General features: G+C 37.7%; 1 protein-coding gene across 1 annotated transcript in view; it reads left to right on the top strand.

Moving 5' to 3' along the window:
• Positions 1–19416, top strand: part of unc13bb (unc-13 homolog Bb (C. elegans)) — a 150286-nt gene that overhangs the window by 29997 nt on the left and 100873 nt on the right. The window contains exon 3 of the mRNA XM_036594423.1: positions 14772–14871. Coding sequence (XP_036450316.1) covers positions 14772–14871 — 100 coding nt within the window. The remainder of the gene's footprint in view (positions 1–14771; positions 14872–19416) is intronic.

The following is a 19416-nucleotide window of genomic DNA, read 5'->3' as shown; positions in this document are numbered from 1 at the left end:
ATCATAAAGAACACACTGTATGAGGAAATGATGAGATGTATTGTGTGTTTATGATAAGTGCATTTTGTGCTACGCATCTTGATTTGTATTGTGATGCAATTTTTCAGCAATAACATTGATAAGCGTAGTTTTAAACTTGAAGAAGCTTTTGTCAAGTTATGGAATTGTATATGTTATACTAGAAATAGCCTTTTGTTTCATTCAGGGTTCAGGATTCGTACTGCTCAGACCAAGAACTCAGCAGTACAAAATGCATATATTAATAATCAGTCATGATCGATACAGAATCATACTGGAAATGCCATCTCTTGTAAACATATCTACTCGCGTCCTACAGTGGTGCCACAGTACACCATAGAGTGAGATTTTCCAATTTAATGACTACGAAACCCTTTTTCTGATGAGTCTTGAAGGTGGAAGGAACCTTTTTTATTTTTATTTTTTTTAGATAATTTTATTAAGTAAAATTATCTTACTGTATTGGCAGATAATTTTGCTGGTTGTCTGCCAGTACAGTGAGATCATTTTACTTAATAAAATTACTTAAAAGTGTCTAGAAATAAGCTAGATAACCTTATAATAAGTGCACAACCATATAAAAATAGGAAATATTAGATATATTGACTAGATTTAAGATCACTTCACTTGAGAAGATACCATTCTTTGCAGTGTATGCATGGATTTTTCAGGGCAAGGTGTTGTAGAAGGGAAGGCAGATAGCTGACGTTACTGCCAGGAAGCTGAATCGTATTTCAGCCATAAAACTCTCTTTAGTCATCAATAAAATGCAGAGAATGGATTTCTCAAGCAACAGAAATGACTCAGAGGATGAGGACAAGCTGAAAGCTAAGGTTAGCAAGGTAGCTACCTGGATACTTTACCTCAGTTTGGCTTCTTTTCTCTGCACTCTTGAATTGAATTGTGTATTATGGAAGGGTGAGTTAGCAAACCTGAAGTACAAAACCTGGGTGTAATCTTAGATTCTGAACTCTGTTTTATCCCACGTTTTATAATTTGAGAATATCACTAAAGTTCAGCCTTTTCTATCTCAGAGTGACGCAGAGAAACTTGTTGATGTGTTTGTTACAGCAGAGTTGATCACTGTAATGATCCTCTTACTGGGGAAAACAGTCCATCCTCAATTTGTCCAGAACGCAGCAGAATGGATTCAACATCAACAGCTCTGTTGTGTTCACTGGCTGCCTACATATTTATTATTAGTTTTTAAAGCTTTAAATGACCTTAAAGCACCTGAATGTCTGTCTGTTTGTGTTCCAACATGTGATCTTAGATCTGCAGATACTGATGTTCTGCAAAAAATACAGAAAAAGTGGAGAGACTCTTTGTTATTGTGCCTCTTAACTATGGAACTAGACAGTCAAGCTCAGTGCTCACTTTAAGAGACATTTGTAACTGTATCTCTTTAATTTAGCTTTTAATTAAAGTTATACCTCTCTTCTTTGTATTTATCTTGTTCATTTGATTTCTGTCATCACTTCATATTATTTTAATACTCATCTTTTATTTATTTAATTTTATTTATTTTTTCCTTGTTGCTGCTGCTGCTGCATAAACTAAAACTAATCAAGTTAAACATTTGCTCCACCTGTTTTCCCCGTTTTGTACTATAATACTTTATACTAACAATGTTTGCTATCCAGTGTCGACCAGAGGAGGATGGGTTCCCCTTCTGAGTCTTGGTTCCTCTCAAGGTTTCTTCCTCCTGCTCTTAGGGAGTTTTTCCTTGCCACTGTTGCCACTGGCTTGCTCATGGGGGTTTGGACCCGGATTTTTCTTTCTATAATGCTGATTTTTCTGTAAAGCTGCTTTGTGACAACACCTGTTGTAAAAAGCACTATATAAATAAACTTTGCTTGCTTGCTTGCTTGCCTTATGTTGGAAATACCAAACAATAACTACAATATCTTCTTTTACTGTTTAGCTTTATCGCCCTTTTGTAAAGCACTTTGAGCTGCTACTGGTACTAATGAAGTTACCATTATTATTATTATTATTATTATTATTATTATTATTATTATTATCTAATAGCTATCTTGGTGAACTTTATTAGCCTACAACTCACAGTCAGATGTGGTTGACACCACAGGGCTTCCCAGTGGCTGTTTTTATAATGCATGCTAATGCATGCTAGAATTGAAACAACACTGATGAGTGAAAATACGAAAACAATATAAAGTTGTCATAAAACATGATAAATAACAAATTAAATAACATATATTTTATGTCAAAATTTGCCTTTATGCAGATATTGAAACTCTTTTGGCCTAAAGGTGTTTAGGCCACATCTAACATAGTTTTTTATAATTTGAGAATATCACTAAAGTTCAGCCTTTTCTATCTCAGAGTGACGCAGAGAAACTTGTCGATGCGTTTGTTACAGCAGAGTTGATCACTGTAATGATCCTCTTACTGGGGAAAACAGTCCATCCTCAATTTGTACAGAACGCAGCAGAATGGATTCATTCCCAAGCAAGCACTGGCCCTTAAACTGTCTCTAATGTTTACACACATGATATAGTTTTCCTCTAAACCTGCTTAGCAGTTCATTTGGAACTGAATGAAGGTGAGCAGTGAAAGATGTTGCAAAAAAAACTTGCAGTGCAGCTTTACACCATCGCTCAGTCTGATTAATTGATTCTGTGTTAAGTAATCTTGTCAGGCTGCGTGTCCTTCCTTGGCTGGATTTCTTGGCTTGCTGGGAATAAGATCAGTGTAGGTTAAGCCCAGATCCCCATGCTCTCCTCCTCAGCAAATACCCTGCACTGTTTGCCCTCACACCCATCTCATAAGCCCTGTGACTGTGGAGGAAGTAAGGGAATGCTGGGATTGCCCCTGTGTGACTTTCCTGCTCTTCCTTATATAGCAGCACTGTAGACATTATACCTACTCCTCATTTGTCTTCCTGCAAATAATACAGCGCTATTGATAACACTCTAAATGTCAAACCTAGCAAGAGTTGCTTGTAAGACTACATCTGTGGGCGGAGCATGGATAGATCAATTAACTTGTGAATCAAGTGCATTAGAGTGAGGAAGACAACACTCAAGCTCCTCCTCAGGACTAGGTTTGGATACGGTTGTTTATGATACAGTATTACACTCCCTATCCAAGTCCAACATCCAAGGCCCAATCCCGTTTTTGCCCTCTCCCCTACCTTTTAGCCCTTACCCCTCCATTTTGCACGTTCATGCATAGTGTTAGGGTGTCCTGATTTTTGTTGAGGCTACATGGCCCTCCAAATGGAGGTTTTCAGAGACACACTCAAAACAGAGTGTTATGAGAAAAAAATGCAAGATGGCAGCACAAGCGACCAAAGAAATACTCAAATGTTCTCTGTTAAAAATTATGATAACCATTGTATTATCTTAGTTTAATGTACTTTCAGTGTATTATATCATAACAAGCATAAAATGTTGCTAGTAGCATGATGATGTCTCGGTCGCTAGCTAGCTAAATTTCCCATTCCACCTTAAATGGTGCAGCAGTTTTGATACCTGATGCTCCAGAATGTAACTACTGCACCATTTAAGGTGGAATGGGAAATTTAGCTAGCTAGCTACCAAGACATCAGCATACTACGAGCAACATTTTATGCTTGTTATGATATAATACACTGAAAGTACATGAAACTAAGATAATACAATGGTATTTTTATATTTAAGGTAAAATGGGAAAACTCGAACAAGAATCTGGTGAATAGCTGACTTCAGCTTCATATCACTGAAGAATTAAGGGTCGGCGATAATAAATAATTGTCCATCCCCCCTCTTTGAAAGCATATGATACCTAAAAAGCCCAGCAGTGAGGTTGCTGAACTTTACCCTCCTCTGCTATCAGTGCGGACGGACAGGGTCACCTACAGAGCACCGCTAGTAACCTGTTAATGAAGTAATGTTCTTTTTTTATTTGAGGGTTGTCCTTTTTGTAGGGAAGATTTCAACCACTACCCCTTGTAGCTCAGCTCCAATGGGCAAGGTGACACTCAAAAACAAAGGGTAGGGGTAAAAATAAGAAATGGGATTGGGCCCAAATATGAAGTACAACTCATCAGCTCTTCTCTTCTTTTTCAGTGTTTTCAGTGACTTTAGCCAGTTTGAATGCTGAGTTACCCATCTAGCACAGCTAGTATACCTGTTCCTCCTTCACTCGGAGAGGCAGACAGGACTGTAGGGAGATGTTAGCTTGATCTTGGCTCTGTCTCAGCTCTTATACAAACACAGGATCAGATCAGCAGACTGCAATATTGTCCCATTGCTTCCCTTATGGCTGAGGGTAAACAGGCCTGCCAGCCTTGCTTTCATTACTGACAGTTGGCTCTTTTGTTTCCCTGCGATCCAGCATGTTTGCTTAGCTCTGTAAACGACACATCGTCTATTATGCATCGCCTCCTTTGTTCCCTCAATGCCACATTTGTCCTGTGACCAAAAGATGCGTGTCACACATTTTCCCAGGAAGAATTGGTTGAGTGCAATTGCAGTACTACACTGTTAGAAATGAAGGTACTGTGCAGGTACATTTTTGTTCATCAAGGTACAAACAATGTAAATGTTCTCTCAAAGGTACGACAGTGGTTTTAAGGTCCAATTGTGTACCTTAATTTCTATTTGTCCAGTCATCATGAAACATCCACACTATGTGAAGAGCAGCTGCTCTGCTCAAATAATGTAAAAAAAAGAAGAAGCAGAAAAAAATGTAGATATTTGGTTTTGATATGACCTTTGAATGTGTATTTGTTATATACATGTTCAAATTCCATGTTGTGTTGATTTTCTAAGAGAAAATAAATTAACACATCCACTACAGAGGATTTTTCTGCAAATTTTAGTGCACAGGTTCTATTTTATACATGTTTAGAAAAGAACATGCCATAACTTTTGCACAGGCCACATTTTATGTTTTTTCCCCAATATGTTAAATATAGCAAATAAGTAATAATTGTATATTGAAATGTGCAGAAGTGTTTTCTCTGTAGAGGATGTGTTTACTTATTTACTCTTAGAAAATCAACAGCAAATAAACATTAAGTACAAGTTAGTCATTTTTCAGGAGAGGTTTCTGAGGAAATGAATTGCAAGATAATCCGCTTACATAAATAAGGAGAAAGTCAAAGGAAAATGAGCAAAGTTTTAGAAAACAGAGAAAATGGGACTCCCAACAACCACCTGGAAGACCTGGTAGACACCAAAACTGTCCCCATCGGATAAACAGCACCTAAAGCTTTCATCTTTGAGTGAAATGATGGGAGAATGGTAAAAGAAGCTGGTAATCTCCTAACAATGGACTGACCTCCCCAGAATTCAGAACCCAGCATCACAGAATGTGTTTGGGATTATTTGGATGCTAAACCAACTTCTAAGACTGAACTTTGGAGGTGTGGAAAAATATCCCTGCAGATTTTTCTTTGAAAAACTGAAAGTGAGTCTCCTGAAAAGAATGCACAGTATTCTATGCATCAATATTTGTGATGTGCGTTCTCAGACCAGCTCAGTCATTTGATCCCCCTAGAATGTTACCTTTATTATGGAGACCAAAAAAGGCAAATATATTTAATGGTCTTGAGTGAAAAAAAAGCTTAAAAATGAGCAGTTATTCTGAAAAGCTTGTGTAGTGCTTGTTCTCTGTAGTGCCACATGTTTCTCCGCATTAGCCGCTGGGTTTCGAGTGGCATCAGGCCGAGTCTTTGGTCGAGATGATGATCTGTAAAAGCCTGTATGAGAGCCGATGTCTGTGCTTTGCTGTTATTATCGACCGGCCATCATGGTCAGGACGCCGTGTAGGGGGAAGAGAGCTTCCGCTTTGAAGGTGAATAGGTTGAAGCTTGAAGTATGGTGAACTCTTTTTTGCTTTCAGGAAAGTGCAAGTTGTTTTAGTTGTCATAACAACAGTGTACAGTGTACGCTTGAACCCTGCTATATAACATTGACATGAACTTAAACATGTCATGGCAGATTTTGTTCACTAATATAGCAGTGTCATTTTACTATCACTATTAATTGTTGTAACAGATAACTAGACTATACTTATCAAAAATCAGAATGGATATCTGTACATATGCAGATATGAAAGTAGGGCCTAATCTAATTTCTTATTTTTACCCCTACCCCTTGTTTTTGAGTGTCACCTTGCCCATTGGAACTGAGCTACAAGGGGTAGTGGTTGAAATCTTCCCTTGCAAAATGGAACAACCCTCAAATAAAAAAGAACATTACTTCATTAACACGTTACTAGCGGTGCTCTGTAGGCGACCCTTTCAGTCTGCAGTGACAGCAGAGGAGGGTAAAGTTCAGCAACATTTAGGGAATCATATGTTTTTAAAGAGGGGAATGTGATAATTATTTATTATTGCCCATCCCTGATTATTCGGTGATATGAAGCTGAAATCAGCTGTTTGCCAGCTTCTTGTTCGAATTTTCCTGTTCCACCTTAAATGGAGCCGCAGTTACATTCTGGCACTTCAGGTGTCAGTACTACTGGACTATTTAAGGTGTAATGGAAATTTAGCTAGCTAGCTACCAAGACATTAGCATGCTATTATCGATTTTTTTATGCTTGTTATGAAGAAAAGGAGCATAATACATTGAATCGACATTAAACTATAATGCCAAAACATAATACAATGGTTTTCATATTTCTAACGGAGAAAATACTCACATTTGTGGGTTTCTTTGTTCTCTTGCACAGGCATCTTGCTAATTTTTCTTTTTTGTCTCATAACACTCTGTTTGGAGTGTGTCTCTGAAAAACCTCTGTTTGGAGGGCCGTGTAGCCCTAACACTTCACCCTAACCCTCTATCTCAACAAAACATGAGCATGCAAAATGGAGGGCTAAGGGCTAAGAGGTAGGGGTGAGGAGAGAAATGGGATTGGGCCTAAGTGTGCAGGTCAAGTAGACATGTACTCTAAAATAAACTATAAAAACTATTGAATATGGAATATTACAGAGTGATATGAATATTTGCAAAACTTTACTTGTACAAATAAATGGTATGCTACAGGAGGAGTTATGCTCCACCACCATCTCCACCGTCTTTTCCTTGTTCGGCAGCAGGTGGTTGCTACTTCACCAGGAGACCAGCTGCTCGACTTTCTTTCTGTAGGCAGACTTATCCCTGTTGGCTATGAGGCCAACCACAGTGGTGTCATCTGTAAACTTCAGGATCTTCACAGCTGGTTCCTCAGACACACATTAGCATGACATAACATAAGATGTCATGACATCAAGCATTATGGGATTGATCTTGACAGTTGCTGGTAATGGTAATCTGGAAGTGTTATTTTAGTAAACAAAATTTGTCATGACCGCATATGTTTCTCTACTATGGATATGTTTATGGTGTGGTAATGGAAATGTGCCGTAGCAGAAGTCCAGTCGAATGTTACCAACTCTGTCCACTTTCCTTTTTACAGGAATAAATCAGAAAATCTAATTAACATGATTTATCAACCCCACATACAGTCGATCAACGAAGACTTGAGCAGTTTCACGAAGAGGAGTAGGGAAAAATTTCAGTGGCCATATGTGCAAAGCTATCCACATACATCTGTTTAAGTAGTGGCTTGAAGGAGGTGAATACTTATGCAGGTACTTTGCGTTTATATTTGTAATTACAGAACACTTTCTGTTTTCACCTTGAAATATAAAGTATAACCGCATTATAACATGGCAATATGCGGGGTCCACAAATCTGCTCAAGTGAAGCAGACGGAATATAAATAACAGGGAGTCAGAGTTCATCAAATGTCCCTTCATATGCCATGATTATTGATTAGGGACCTTCAATTAAGATATTTTTCAAGTTTTTTATAGATTGACAACACTTAACAGCTTAGTATACTGGACATTGATATACTGAACTGCAGACTTTTAAAAAAAAGTGAAAATTCAGACAAATGACAATTTCTGACATAGCTTGTAATTGCAAGGTTGTTCAGCTAAAAAGCAGATCATATGAGAACTGTTTTTTATCTGTAGGAAACTAAAAATAATTGCAGTTGGATTTTTAATCATTTTAAGTCTAGTTGCACACTGTAGCACCCCTTGAAGGCCAGACTGGGTCAAAATTGCTTGCCTCACTGGACAATGCATGATTCATTTTAGTGGAGAGAATTTTATGCTACGTCCAGCATGGCGCTTGGACCCCTAAAAATAAAATAAAATTCACTTTCATTCAGTGTTTTGTCATAATAAAACATGCAGACTTCCGAAGAAGTGAATACTTTTTGAAGGCGCTATAAACATTAAACTATGCCATCCCATACCAGCCTTTTCTCACTGCGGTGCACAAACATCCAACTTCGGAATTCTCTGCAGTCCGTTGCCTCACTCATACAAGATTTATCAGGGGTCCACGGCGGAAATGTCAGCTCCTGAACATGCTCCATCTCTGACTAATTTATCGAAAAGCTCAATGGGCGTCAATAATGAATGAACATGTTTGTTATGCTGCTGGCTGGTTAGCTTTGTAGAAAACAGAAAGAACCTTAAAAAGTTTAATCCTGCCTTCTGTTTCACATTCACACAGCAATCTAATACAAAAAAGGACAATTTTCTTAGCTTTGTAGCAGTGAACCTCATGATGTTTTTATATAAATTTAATTATATATTTAAATAGGTATGAAATTATTATTTTTTTATTTCAGAAGATTTGGCACAGTAGATGCGGTGATCCTTGCCATCCTGTGTTCAGTTGAAAACACCAACTAATTAACTTCGTTTTTTGAATATATACTGTGAAATTTAATGCCTGCAACATTTTCCAAAAAAGTTATAACAGGAGTGTGTTACCAGTGTGTTACATCATGTTTCCTTTCAACAATGTTCACTGATCATTTGGGATTTCATCTAGACTACAGACAGGCTAGTCTAGTATTTGACCTCTCTTACTACGAAGCAGTAAGGCATGCTGGATGTGGCTCAGTGTTGTCTTCTTGAAACAAGCAGGGACGTCCCTGAAAAAGATGTTGTCTAGATGGCTGTTAATGTTGCTACAAAATGTGTATGTACCCCACTGCATTAATGGTGCCTCACCCTCCCCAACCCATCCCCATGCTATGACAGAGGCTGGCTTTTGACCTTTACACTGGTAACAGTCAGAATGGTCCTTTTCTTCTGTGCCTCTAAGAACATGACATCTATTATTTCCAAAACTGACGTTGACTCGTCAGACCATCTAAGATGAGCTTTAGCCTAGAGATGCACCGATACCACTTTTCCCCTTCTGATACTGATACCTGATCCTTTAGTATCGGCCGATACCAAGAACAGATACCGATAAATCTATCTAACCCAACTCACATAAGTCCTGATATCTATACAGTTACATGTTTAAATATTTTATTTTGGTAAAATCTTTGTTCTGCATTACAAATAATACACATTTAGCCTGGCTAGATGGCATCTACTTGTTGGATTATATTTATTTGATGCTTAAGAAAGCTTACTTTTGTTTATTTACTGTATGTATTTAGTATTTACTATTATATGATTGGTAATAAGAAGCATGTATAACAACTTAAATAAATGTAAAATATCTTTATTGTGCAAAACAGTCAAAAACAGACCTGAACAGTATGCAGATGATCCTGAGGTGTTTACACATCAGCACACAGCAGCTTCTCTGGCTCAAAAATGCAGCTGAATGTTGTTTCACATCCAAATATCCAAATAAAGTCATTTGTCTCATATGTGTGTCTTCTTCATTCACGCTGCATCTCTGGGTATCACCATCGTCAGTATCAGCGACTTTCAGTGGTTTTCTGGCGTGGTTGAAGCAACGGGCCGTGAGACCCCGCTGAGAGATACAGCTGACTGATGGAGGCACAGCACAGGCAGGACTAGTGGATTCACAGGAACGGCTAGCAGGCTGGTATGCTAAAGGCTAGATCAAGGCTGAATGCTATCATTACGCTGAGAGTCCGGTGGTTCCTTCTGTTCTCTTAGTAACATTAACTAAGTGACCACACAGCGGCAGATGAGTGATTACTAAAAGAAGCAGTTCAAGTAAGCGGCTCTGTTAGTGTGTGTCAGCGTTACCGCTGACGTGTTGTTAAGTTCTGTCTACTGGCGCCTGTGCACACATCAGAAATCATATATATCGGTATCCCCATCACTGATGTCGATATTGCAAAAATTCCTTGCAATCCTGCATTGAGAAACATTGTTCTGAAACTACTTGGCTGTTTGCTCAGGCAGTTTTTCAGAAAATGGCAAATGAGTCATTCATGAATGCTCCTTTCATACCCAATCATGAAAGTATTACCCGTTACCTGTTCACCTGGTTACCGGTAGAAAGTTCAATAACGGATTTTTTTGGCCATTTCACAAACTTCCAAGTCTTTCAACTTTTTCGGAATGTGTTCCAAGCATCAAATGTGGAATTGGTGTGTATTATCAAAAATCAATCAAGTTAATAAGGTGAAATTTGAAATTTTTATGCTATTTTCAGTTAAATACCTGACAGTTTGCAAATCACAGCTTTCTGTTTTATTCGCATTTTACCTACTGTCCTAACTTTGGAATTGGGTTTGTATAATGGCTGATAATAGTTCTAAATTGCTCTGCACAAAAAACAGCGCCCAAAACATCTCTTCCACTGAAAACAATAGAAAAGAAACATACATGAGTCTGCAAAAAATCTTTCAGTGTGAACCCCTCATAATAATGTTTGCTGCTTGTTGTGTAAATTCATTCCTCCTCCATGTCGTGGTCTTTGTCTCTGGGTTCTTAAGCTACTTAAGATTCAGGGCAGTAAAATGGAAAACGTGCGTGTGCGTGAAAGAAAAGTGTCATTCCGCTCATCCTCCCAGGTGCCTAGGTGTAAGTGAATAGCCTTTTGTCTTGTAGGCCTCTCTTGGGACGCTAATGCTAATACCTAAAATCTACTCCGGCTGCAGCCTTAGCGGTGCTAATAGTCCCTTAGAGCAAACACTGGCTGTCGCTGTCTGCTGGCTTTTTCAATTAGAGGCTGAATATTCAGCAAAATTGAGTTTTCTCCTTTTGCATCATATCTTTAATGCCACTGCTTTTTGCAGTTTATTAGTTTAGGATAACATCTTGCAGTGTTATGCAAGACAAATAGATCATCTTTGCCATTTAATCTGATTTTGGACTGTATGGTGGATTGTTTGGCTCTTCTTGCCAGGCCATTTCTGTTCATGCGGGGACACTAAGCGACATCCTATTCATTATCTTATGCAATTATTTTATGGGCAAGAATGAAAAAGAATGAATAGTTCATTATTTTGATTGGGAAAAAAAAAACATTAAAGCACAGTATTTTCCATTCTTAGTTAAAATCTTAACCCAGTTTGCAAGTTTATGAAAAGTCTGCATGGCCACCGTTTTGCCATTACACTTCATTTGGTGTCATCATACACAGCAGTTATTAACTACAGCAAGTCACAGTCGAGCATATCCTGTACAGTGAACACACTTCTTCACATTTTAATGCACAATTTTTGTTTAATTAAATTTAACATGTTGAAAAAACATGAAATGTGGCCTGTGGCCTTAGCAAATACCTAGACATTGTGAACTTAAATACACAGGAAAATGCCATCAGTAAGTTTTTTTCCCTCTTAAATCACTTGCCATTGAATGTTAGCATCAAGCTAACAAAGTTGTTCGTTCACTTTCCTCCAGAGCGTTTAGCAGCTTGTCCTGACAGCAAGTAGCATGAGCAAGAATAGAATAGTTAAATAATTATTCTATATAAATGTGATTTATGAGTAAAATAAGTAGAAATACAACTAATGACATTGTGAATAAATAGTGTGTTTATCATGTTTTCATCATTTTCAGTGATTCTTTAGCTTATGAAGGGCTAGCTTCCTGGCTTTTGAGCTTAGTCAGCTGTTGTCCTGGCCACAGATACATCCTTTTCTCTCTCTCTCAGACAGTCAGACCATTTGTCCTACTTCTACTAACTTCTTTTGCTGTGAATGAACTGAGGGTCACTATTGTTCCTGTACATTTTTGTATAAATTAGTTGTATTGTTGACGCTGTTGTCGTGGACAAATCTGGTTCCTTTGTTGATCACCACGGTAACATGAGAAAACAAGCAGGCAAACACAGGAGACTGAAGTTTGCGGAATCTGCTCTGGCAGTTGATGCTCCTTTCAAGCTCTCACACAGGCGACGTCTGTCTTTGTAAAGCTGTACAGAGCTGTACGTGCAGACTTTTATGGCACATGCCTGCGCTCGTCCACAGCCGCTCTCTGAACTCTTACAGCATGGTGTTTGTGTGTGTGTGTGTGGGGGTATGTTTTTTCTGTATATATATATATATATATATATATATATATATATATATATATATATATATATATACATATATACATATGTGTGTGTGTCTGTGTGTATGTATATATAAAAAAACCTTGTCCCGACAAGGTATAAAAACAAACATATGTGTGGATTGCTTTGGCGACTATTAATCCTTGTCCACTCTATCAGTGTGGTTCAGAGGGGGTCAGAGGGTGGGTGTGGAGGGGCAAAGCACATTACTGAGCATGTGTTATTAACTCCCCCAACATTCTCTCTCTCTCTCTCGCTCTCTCTCTCTCTCTCTATATATATATATATATATTTATCTCTCTCTGTCTCTGCCTGTCTCTCTATTTCTATCTGTCAAATTCATATTCAGATAACTTTGTTGGCATGAATTGTCTTGAACAGTTGCTACCAAAGTAATTAATAGAATACTTAATACAGTACTAAATAACATAATGTTGAGAAAGACAGTAATGTACTGGCTCTCCGGTGTTTCTTATGGTGCCGTTTTTCTATTTCTAAACTATAGATGGTCACTTAGTCTGTACTTTGTTAAGATATTTCTTTCTTTAGGATTTTTTATTTTAATCAGATAGTGTTAGTGTAATAGTAATCTATCTTTATTTCCGTCTTTCTCTCTTTATCTGTGTCTATCTCTCTCTTTCTTTCTCTCCTGTTTAGAGCAGGAAATGAAGTGGATGGTTATGTCATCATCTCTGTAATCTCATCCTCCACTTTAACACAGTGTATAAAAACAGTGCAACAAGCAATATATATATATATATATATATATATATATAGTGTATTAGTTGTTTGTATATGCATGTTTAGTTGATTTTCTTATTGAAGTTAACACGCCCTCTACAGTGAACACATTTGGCGTTGCTCTGCTCTGGACCTTGATATAATTAATGAAGTGATATATATTGATGATGTGTTATTGATTTGAGTTGTTTTGGATATGATCATTTCTTGGTGTGTCATACTGTCAAATTACACATCCTCCACAGGGAACAGACTTAAATATGGTATTTTTTTTCTGGAATTTTTTGTGCACAATTTCTATTTATTTGCTGAGTTTAACATATTATGATTATGGGGTTATTTCTACAGTTCATTTTGTAGCCCGAAGTTAATATAAACTAGTTTGTTTTATTGATTATTATAAACTCTGCCTGTTTGTTATTCCTGTTCACCTGTGCTGTGTGTGTAACTCCGCCCAGTGACTGTTCTCAGATGTTTCTAGTCTGTGTAAATAGGACTTGCCTTCGTTTGGGTGCTTGTTGAGGGACACAACCGCATGAAAAGCCTACGCTAGGACATGTTTGTCTTTGTCTTTGCTTAGCATTACACTTATGTTGTTCTGGGTATTCTACCATGATTTAAATTGTGAATGTTTGTTTTCTAGAAACTGATGTATGGGCCTTTTTTGGCTTGAGGCTTGAACACTTAAAACCAGCCTGCCAGTTATTTATGGTTGTAATGTCACAGCACACGGATGTTTGGTTGCTTGTGATTCGTCGAATTCATCTAAAAGCAGTTTACAAGCTCCATGTTATAACTTCCCTACTTAAGCCTTGCAATGTATCAACATTCACACTTAAAAAAGGTGGTTCTTTATGGGTTCTTTAGTACAGAAAATGGTTCTATATACAACCATGAACCCTCCAAGAACCCTTTGCATGATTAAATAACGGTTCTTCTGACTGATGGAAAATGTGTTGTATATGGTTCTATATAGCACCAAAAAGGGATCTGCTATTGTTACAAGCTTGACATCGTAAGAATAGAAGAACTACTTCTGGTGCTATTTAGAACCCTTTTCAAAAAGATTTGGTTAGAACCATATATAGCACATTCTTCATAAATTTGAAGAACTCTCTCATTATGCAAAGAACCATTTCATGATGCAAAGTGTTCCTTGAGTTTCATGGTTCTATATATAACCATTTTCTTTACTAAAGACCCTTGATAAACCATCTTTTTTAAGAGTGTTATTGATAATAGACTATAATGAAAATTGCACTCTTTAAATTGCAATTTCTATATAAAAATGATTAATCTTTCATCCAAACCGTGTACCATTAGCCTTATTATCCTTAGTCTAGTTCTTTTTGTGTGTTTATTTTTGCTCCTTGTGTTATTTTCTGGTCTGTGTTTCTAGTTTCCTTTATTATGTTATGGATTTTTATGTGTTCTGCATCTCTTATGAATTCATTTCATCTGAAATGTACATGGATTTTAAAAATGCACGCTACCGTCGTAAACGTTTTTCCTTCTCCTATAAAGGATTTCTGAGATTCATGGTTTACAGCAGTGATGCTATGGAATAATAATTTCTGTGCGCATGCACAGAATATACAGTAATACGATATTATTTTTTCCATGTTCCTTGTGATATCATGATGTCAGTAAATCATTATGTAAGTTATGTTGTTAAAAATGTGTCTTTCTCTGTCTTTTGTATCTTCACACCAGACAAGTTCAATGCCTATGTGACCCTGAAAGTGCAGAATGTCAAGAGTACGACCATCACTGTGCGAGGAGACCAGCCATGCTGGGAGCAGGACTTCATGTTGTAAGTAAACAAAGTGACCAGTACAACATTTCCCAACAGCACTAACCAGACTGAAAAGTGTGACTGATAACATCACATGAATGATGCCTTGCTAACTTGTCCTTTCATTCATTGTTGGGGTCATTGTCCATTTGGAGTGGGAAATCATGTCACACAGGTTGCAGGGCTTGAAAAGATGCTTAAAATATTAGGCACAGCTCCAAAAATCAGTATGTTCATTTACACAGTTGATCTAAGATTAAATAATACTTTTCCCTTATGTTTTCTCTGATTTTTCTATCCTGTTTCATAGTCGCTCTGCATATGTACAACAGCTCATCACAAAACCAATTTTCAACATTTGAAAAAACATTTTTTATATAAAACAACATTTTTTAAGAGGTTTCAACTTAGGAATTTGCATAAAACAGATTCATGTTCACTTTTTATATGATTACCGTTATACTACATTTAAAAATATGTATTTTATTTAAAAATTCATTTGTCACAGAGATTTTGGTCACTAGTGTTATCAGGACTCTTATGTTATATTTTACATTATTTTCAGCTCTATTAAACTGCTTCTTGGGTCAAGGCTCATCATAGAGGAAGCCTCTCAAGACATGAGAAGGCCACGCTTGCTCACTATATTTCATGAATTTATTATTTTGTTTATTGGGCAGCTCATCACTTCCATGTGTCACCAGCGCTATGTGTTTTAATGGCTGGGTAAGTAAAATTTGGTCAGAACAATGCCAAATATCATTTTTATTACTTAATTCCCACTCCAAATGGAGAATGACATGTTAGCAATGTTATCATTACTACATTCAGTGAGTTTTTGTCATGCTAGGGTTGTAATGCCACGAAGGTCCCCATTCACTTCAATTCATCACTTAATTCTTTGGTAAAGCATTCATTGATAGCAGTGTTTGCATTTTTTAGTTTGAATATATCTTTTGCACCACACTACTTTCAGTGCCAGTTATCATCATGCTAATGAGGTTGTGTTAACTGGCCCCCCTTTACTTTTATTCATTGCTAGTGTTAAGGCTCATTTATACACGCTTTACGTACAAAAATCAATACGTCTGTTTCCAACGATGTAACCGTCACAGCCCACATGCTTCCAGGCATCCTTTATGTTGGCATGGATGTTAAGCAGTAATTCAGGGGCAGTCCAGAGTCAAAGGTTTCTGACAACAACAAACATAAGGACTATGGAGGAGGTCTTAATAATGTGCCCATAGATATACATACATAGATGCAGTGTTGTCTGTTGTTTTCTGTGTGAGACAATGCATCCACCATGTTGGAGTGGTCAAGATCCGCTTGTAAACAAATACACATGTATTGCGAGAAATTAGTTTTGTTATAATCCACAGATACAGATTAATCTAGGTTGCACAACCTCTCTCGGTAGCATTTATTTCTGTAATAACTGATGGCTAGCTGTCTGGAGCAGCAGGAAAGTATTCAGTCTGCACCTGACATTAAAAACCAAATTTAGTGCAAGCTCTCACACATATCCATCAGTGTGTGAATCACGTCTAATTTTGCACATGAAAATGAAATAAACCCCCCAAAACACAGTAAGAAAGACGAAACTGTAGGTGGCTTATTATGTAAGTTGGCCTTTTCGCCAGCTTTTCAATTTTTACCCGATTTTCTCCCCAATTTAGTCGTCTCCAATTCCACCCGCTTGTTAGGACTCCCCCAATCACACATGACGCTATCAACGCTAGGAGGGTGAAGGCTAACACAGGCTTCCTCCATGACCTGTGAAGCCAACCACCGCTTCTTTTCGAGCTGCCGCTCACACAACGTCATTGGACAGCCGAACGCGCTCGGAGGAAAGCGCCAACCGCCAGATCTGTTACGTCAGCTAATAGACGCCTGCGCTGACTAGCATCGCGCTGAGTGAGTGATGGGGGGAGAAAGGCAGCCATCCCACCCACCCAGAGAGAGCGAGGCCAATTGTGCTCTCTTGGACTCCCAGCTATGGATGGCTGTAGCATCACCAGGGATCGAACTCGCGATCTCCTGATGATAGGGCCAACGCTTAGACAGTTGCGCCACTTGGGAGCCGCCAGCTTCTTTTTTGAATTTTTCCATTCCTCCTTTTTGAAAAAGGTTCTATATGACACCGAAAAGGGTTGTTCTATTGTAACAAGCCTGACATCTTAACAATAGAAGAACTCTTTGGGGTGCTATGTAGAACCATTTTCAAAAAGGTTCTAAATAGAAGCACATATACATATTCATTAAATGCGATGTTTTGGAGAAGCACAGTGAGCCGATCGGGGGTTGTGGTCAGAGCAGATTTTTTTAAGGCTGATGGCCAAGGCTGGAGCGTCTTGTAAAGCCTTGTGCTGGCAAACTGATGATCTCCTCCAGGCCGTCCGTTTAACAGCGCAGATAATCAGGCTGGATTTCACCATGCAACAGCTTATCGCTCTCAGCATTACAGACCTGCTGGCCTCTTAAAAACACATGCTTTTCAACCCATAATTTTCTCATGTGAAAAATAATTAAGAACACATTTTATTATTATTATCAAAAGATATGTAATACATGCTAAAAATGATGATAAAATATAATAATATATGCTTTCATTTTTATATATACAGTATATTCATTATTGTTTATAATAAATGTATTTGTTTTTATTAAGAAAAGATATTTCATAGATAAATACAATAAATATGTAATTATGTGTATACAGTACTGTGCAAAAGTCAGTGACCACCATTGATGTATCAAAGTTCAAGTCAAAATCAAGCTACTAAGTACAAGTTATTCATTTTTCGGGAGATATTTTTCAGGAGATTAGACAAAATATAATCCATTTGCATGAGAAACAGCTGTGCAAGACCTGGTAGACACCAAAACTGTCTCCATCAGATAAACAGCACTTAACAGCTTTCACCTTTGAGAGAGAGGAGAAAACTAAAGCTGCTTCAGATCTGAAAACATCCACAAGTGTTTCAGTCGATCCTTCCACTGTGAGAAGACAACTCAGCGCTATGGATCTGAAAGGATGTGTAGCTGTCAAGAAGCCTCACTGAGAAAAAGAGACAGACTCATCAAACAAAGAAGCTGAACAATGGACTGACCACCCCAGAGTCCAGACCTCAACATCACTGAATGTGTTTGATTACTTCAGAAAATGATCAACCAACTTGTAAGACTGAACTTTGGAGATGTGTCTGCAGATTTCTTTGAGAAACTGAAAGTGAGTCTCCTGAAAAGAATGAAAGCTGTAATAAAGGTAAAGAGTAACATACTAAACACTGAAAAAGGGAATATTATGTTTACTTGAGTTAAATATGTCTTATGCTTTTCTCTGGTGCTGAAAAGTGAATAACTTGTACTCAATGGAAGTTTTAACTGCAAATGAAATAAATGAAGGGTGATCTCAAACTTTTGCCTATTACTATATATTTTAAATAAAAAATATAAATGAAATATTGAAGATTTTATTCATATACATGTGATTAGACTGCTGGTGTCATATTAGAGTTTGAGAATATTAACAAAATGCCTCTATGCTTTAACATCAACTTGAGCACAAAAATTGATTATGTGTGAGAGAGAGGAGCTTTCAGGACCCGGTCCAGCTGCAGATACACCTGTCACCTGAATGAAGTGAACAGTGTGATGTCTGGCGCTGGCATGGTGTGTCTTTATGGCCCTATCGCCGTGAAAGTGGCAGACTGTGTCCCTTCTCTGATTTCCAGGAATGTGGAGGTGTTTTTTTTTTTGGTTTTTTTTTGTTTTTTTTCTGCCATCCACCACGTGAGTTGTGTGTTTCAGGGGAAGGAAGTCAACTCGCTGTTCTTTGACTGTTGACTTTCATTGGCTGATATCCATGTCCTCTCTCGGGTAACCGTGTGGAAAAATAACAACAGTATACGGGTTTTGGGAAGTCGAGTATTAATATTTGTCAAATAAAAGAACATAATAAAGCACAGTTCTGTCAAAGTTATGGTTGTACTATGCTGCCATCTTTAATTTGGCCATGTAACTGTAATTAATCTCATAAGAATAAATGTAATTGTGAATGTCTCACAAACTTTACTATATGAAAGTTTGTGGCTGCTTAGCTTACTACTTTGCCCTTTCTCTGAAGCCATTTCTCCTGAGGCCATTTGAAACAACCCATTTTGCCTGATGGACGAGAGCTGAGACCAAGACCAAAAACCAGACGATTGGTGTGTTTTGCTGAAGCCGCTAATCTTAATACTAAAGAGAAGACTGACAACAACTCAGCTTACTTAAAGCTGCACTAAATCTACACTGTGTTTTGGAGACTTCTCTAGTGGAAATCTATGTGTAATTGCACACAACATGCGGAAAATATTACGACTCACAGTAGCGCACACTCACCATATTTTAAAGTGTTTTTTTATTCTCCTGACTCAGTAATGATACTTCTTTCAACTCTAACAATAAAACCTTACATGTTGTACCCTGTCAAAAAAAGATACTGTGCAGGTTTTTTTTTGTTCAACAAGGTACAAACAATGTAAATGTACCTTTAAAGGTACAACAGTGGTTTTAAGG

This window comes from Colossoma macropomum, unplaced genomic scaffold, assembly GCF_904425465.1.
Source record: "Colossoma macropomum unplaced genomic scaffold, Colossoma_macropomum, whole genome shotgun sequence".
NCBI lineage: Eukaryota > Metazoa > Chordata > Actinopteri > Characiformes > Serrasalmidae > Colossoma > Colossoma macropomum.
The sequence above is the reverse complement of the archived record's forward strand: the minus strand, read 5'-3'. Positions and strand labels throughout refer to the sequence as shown.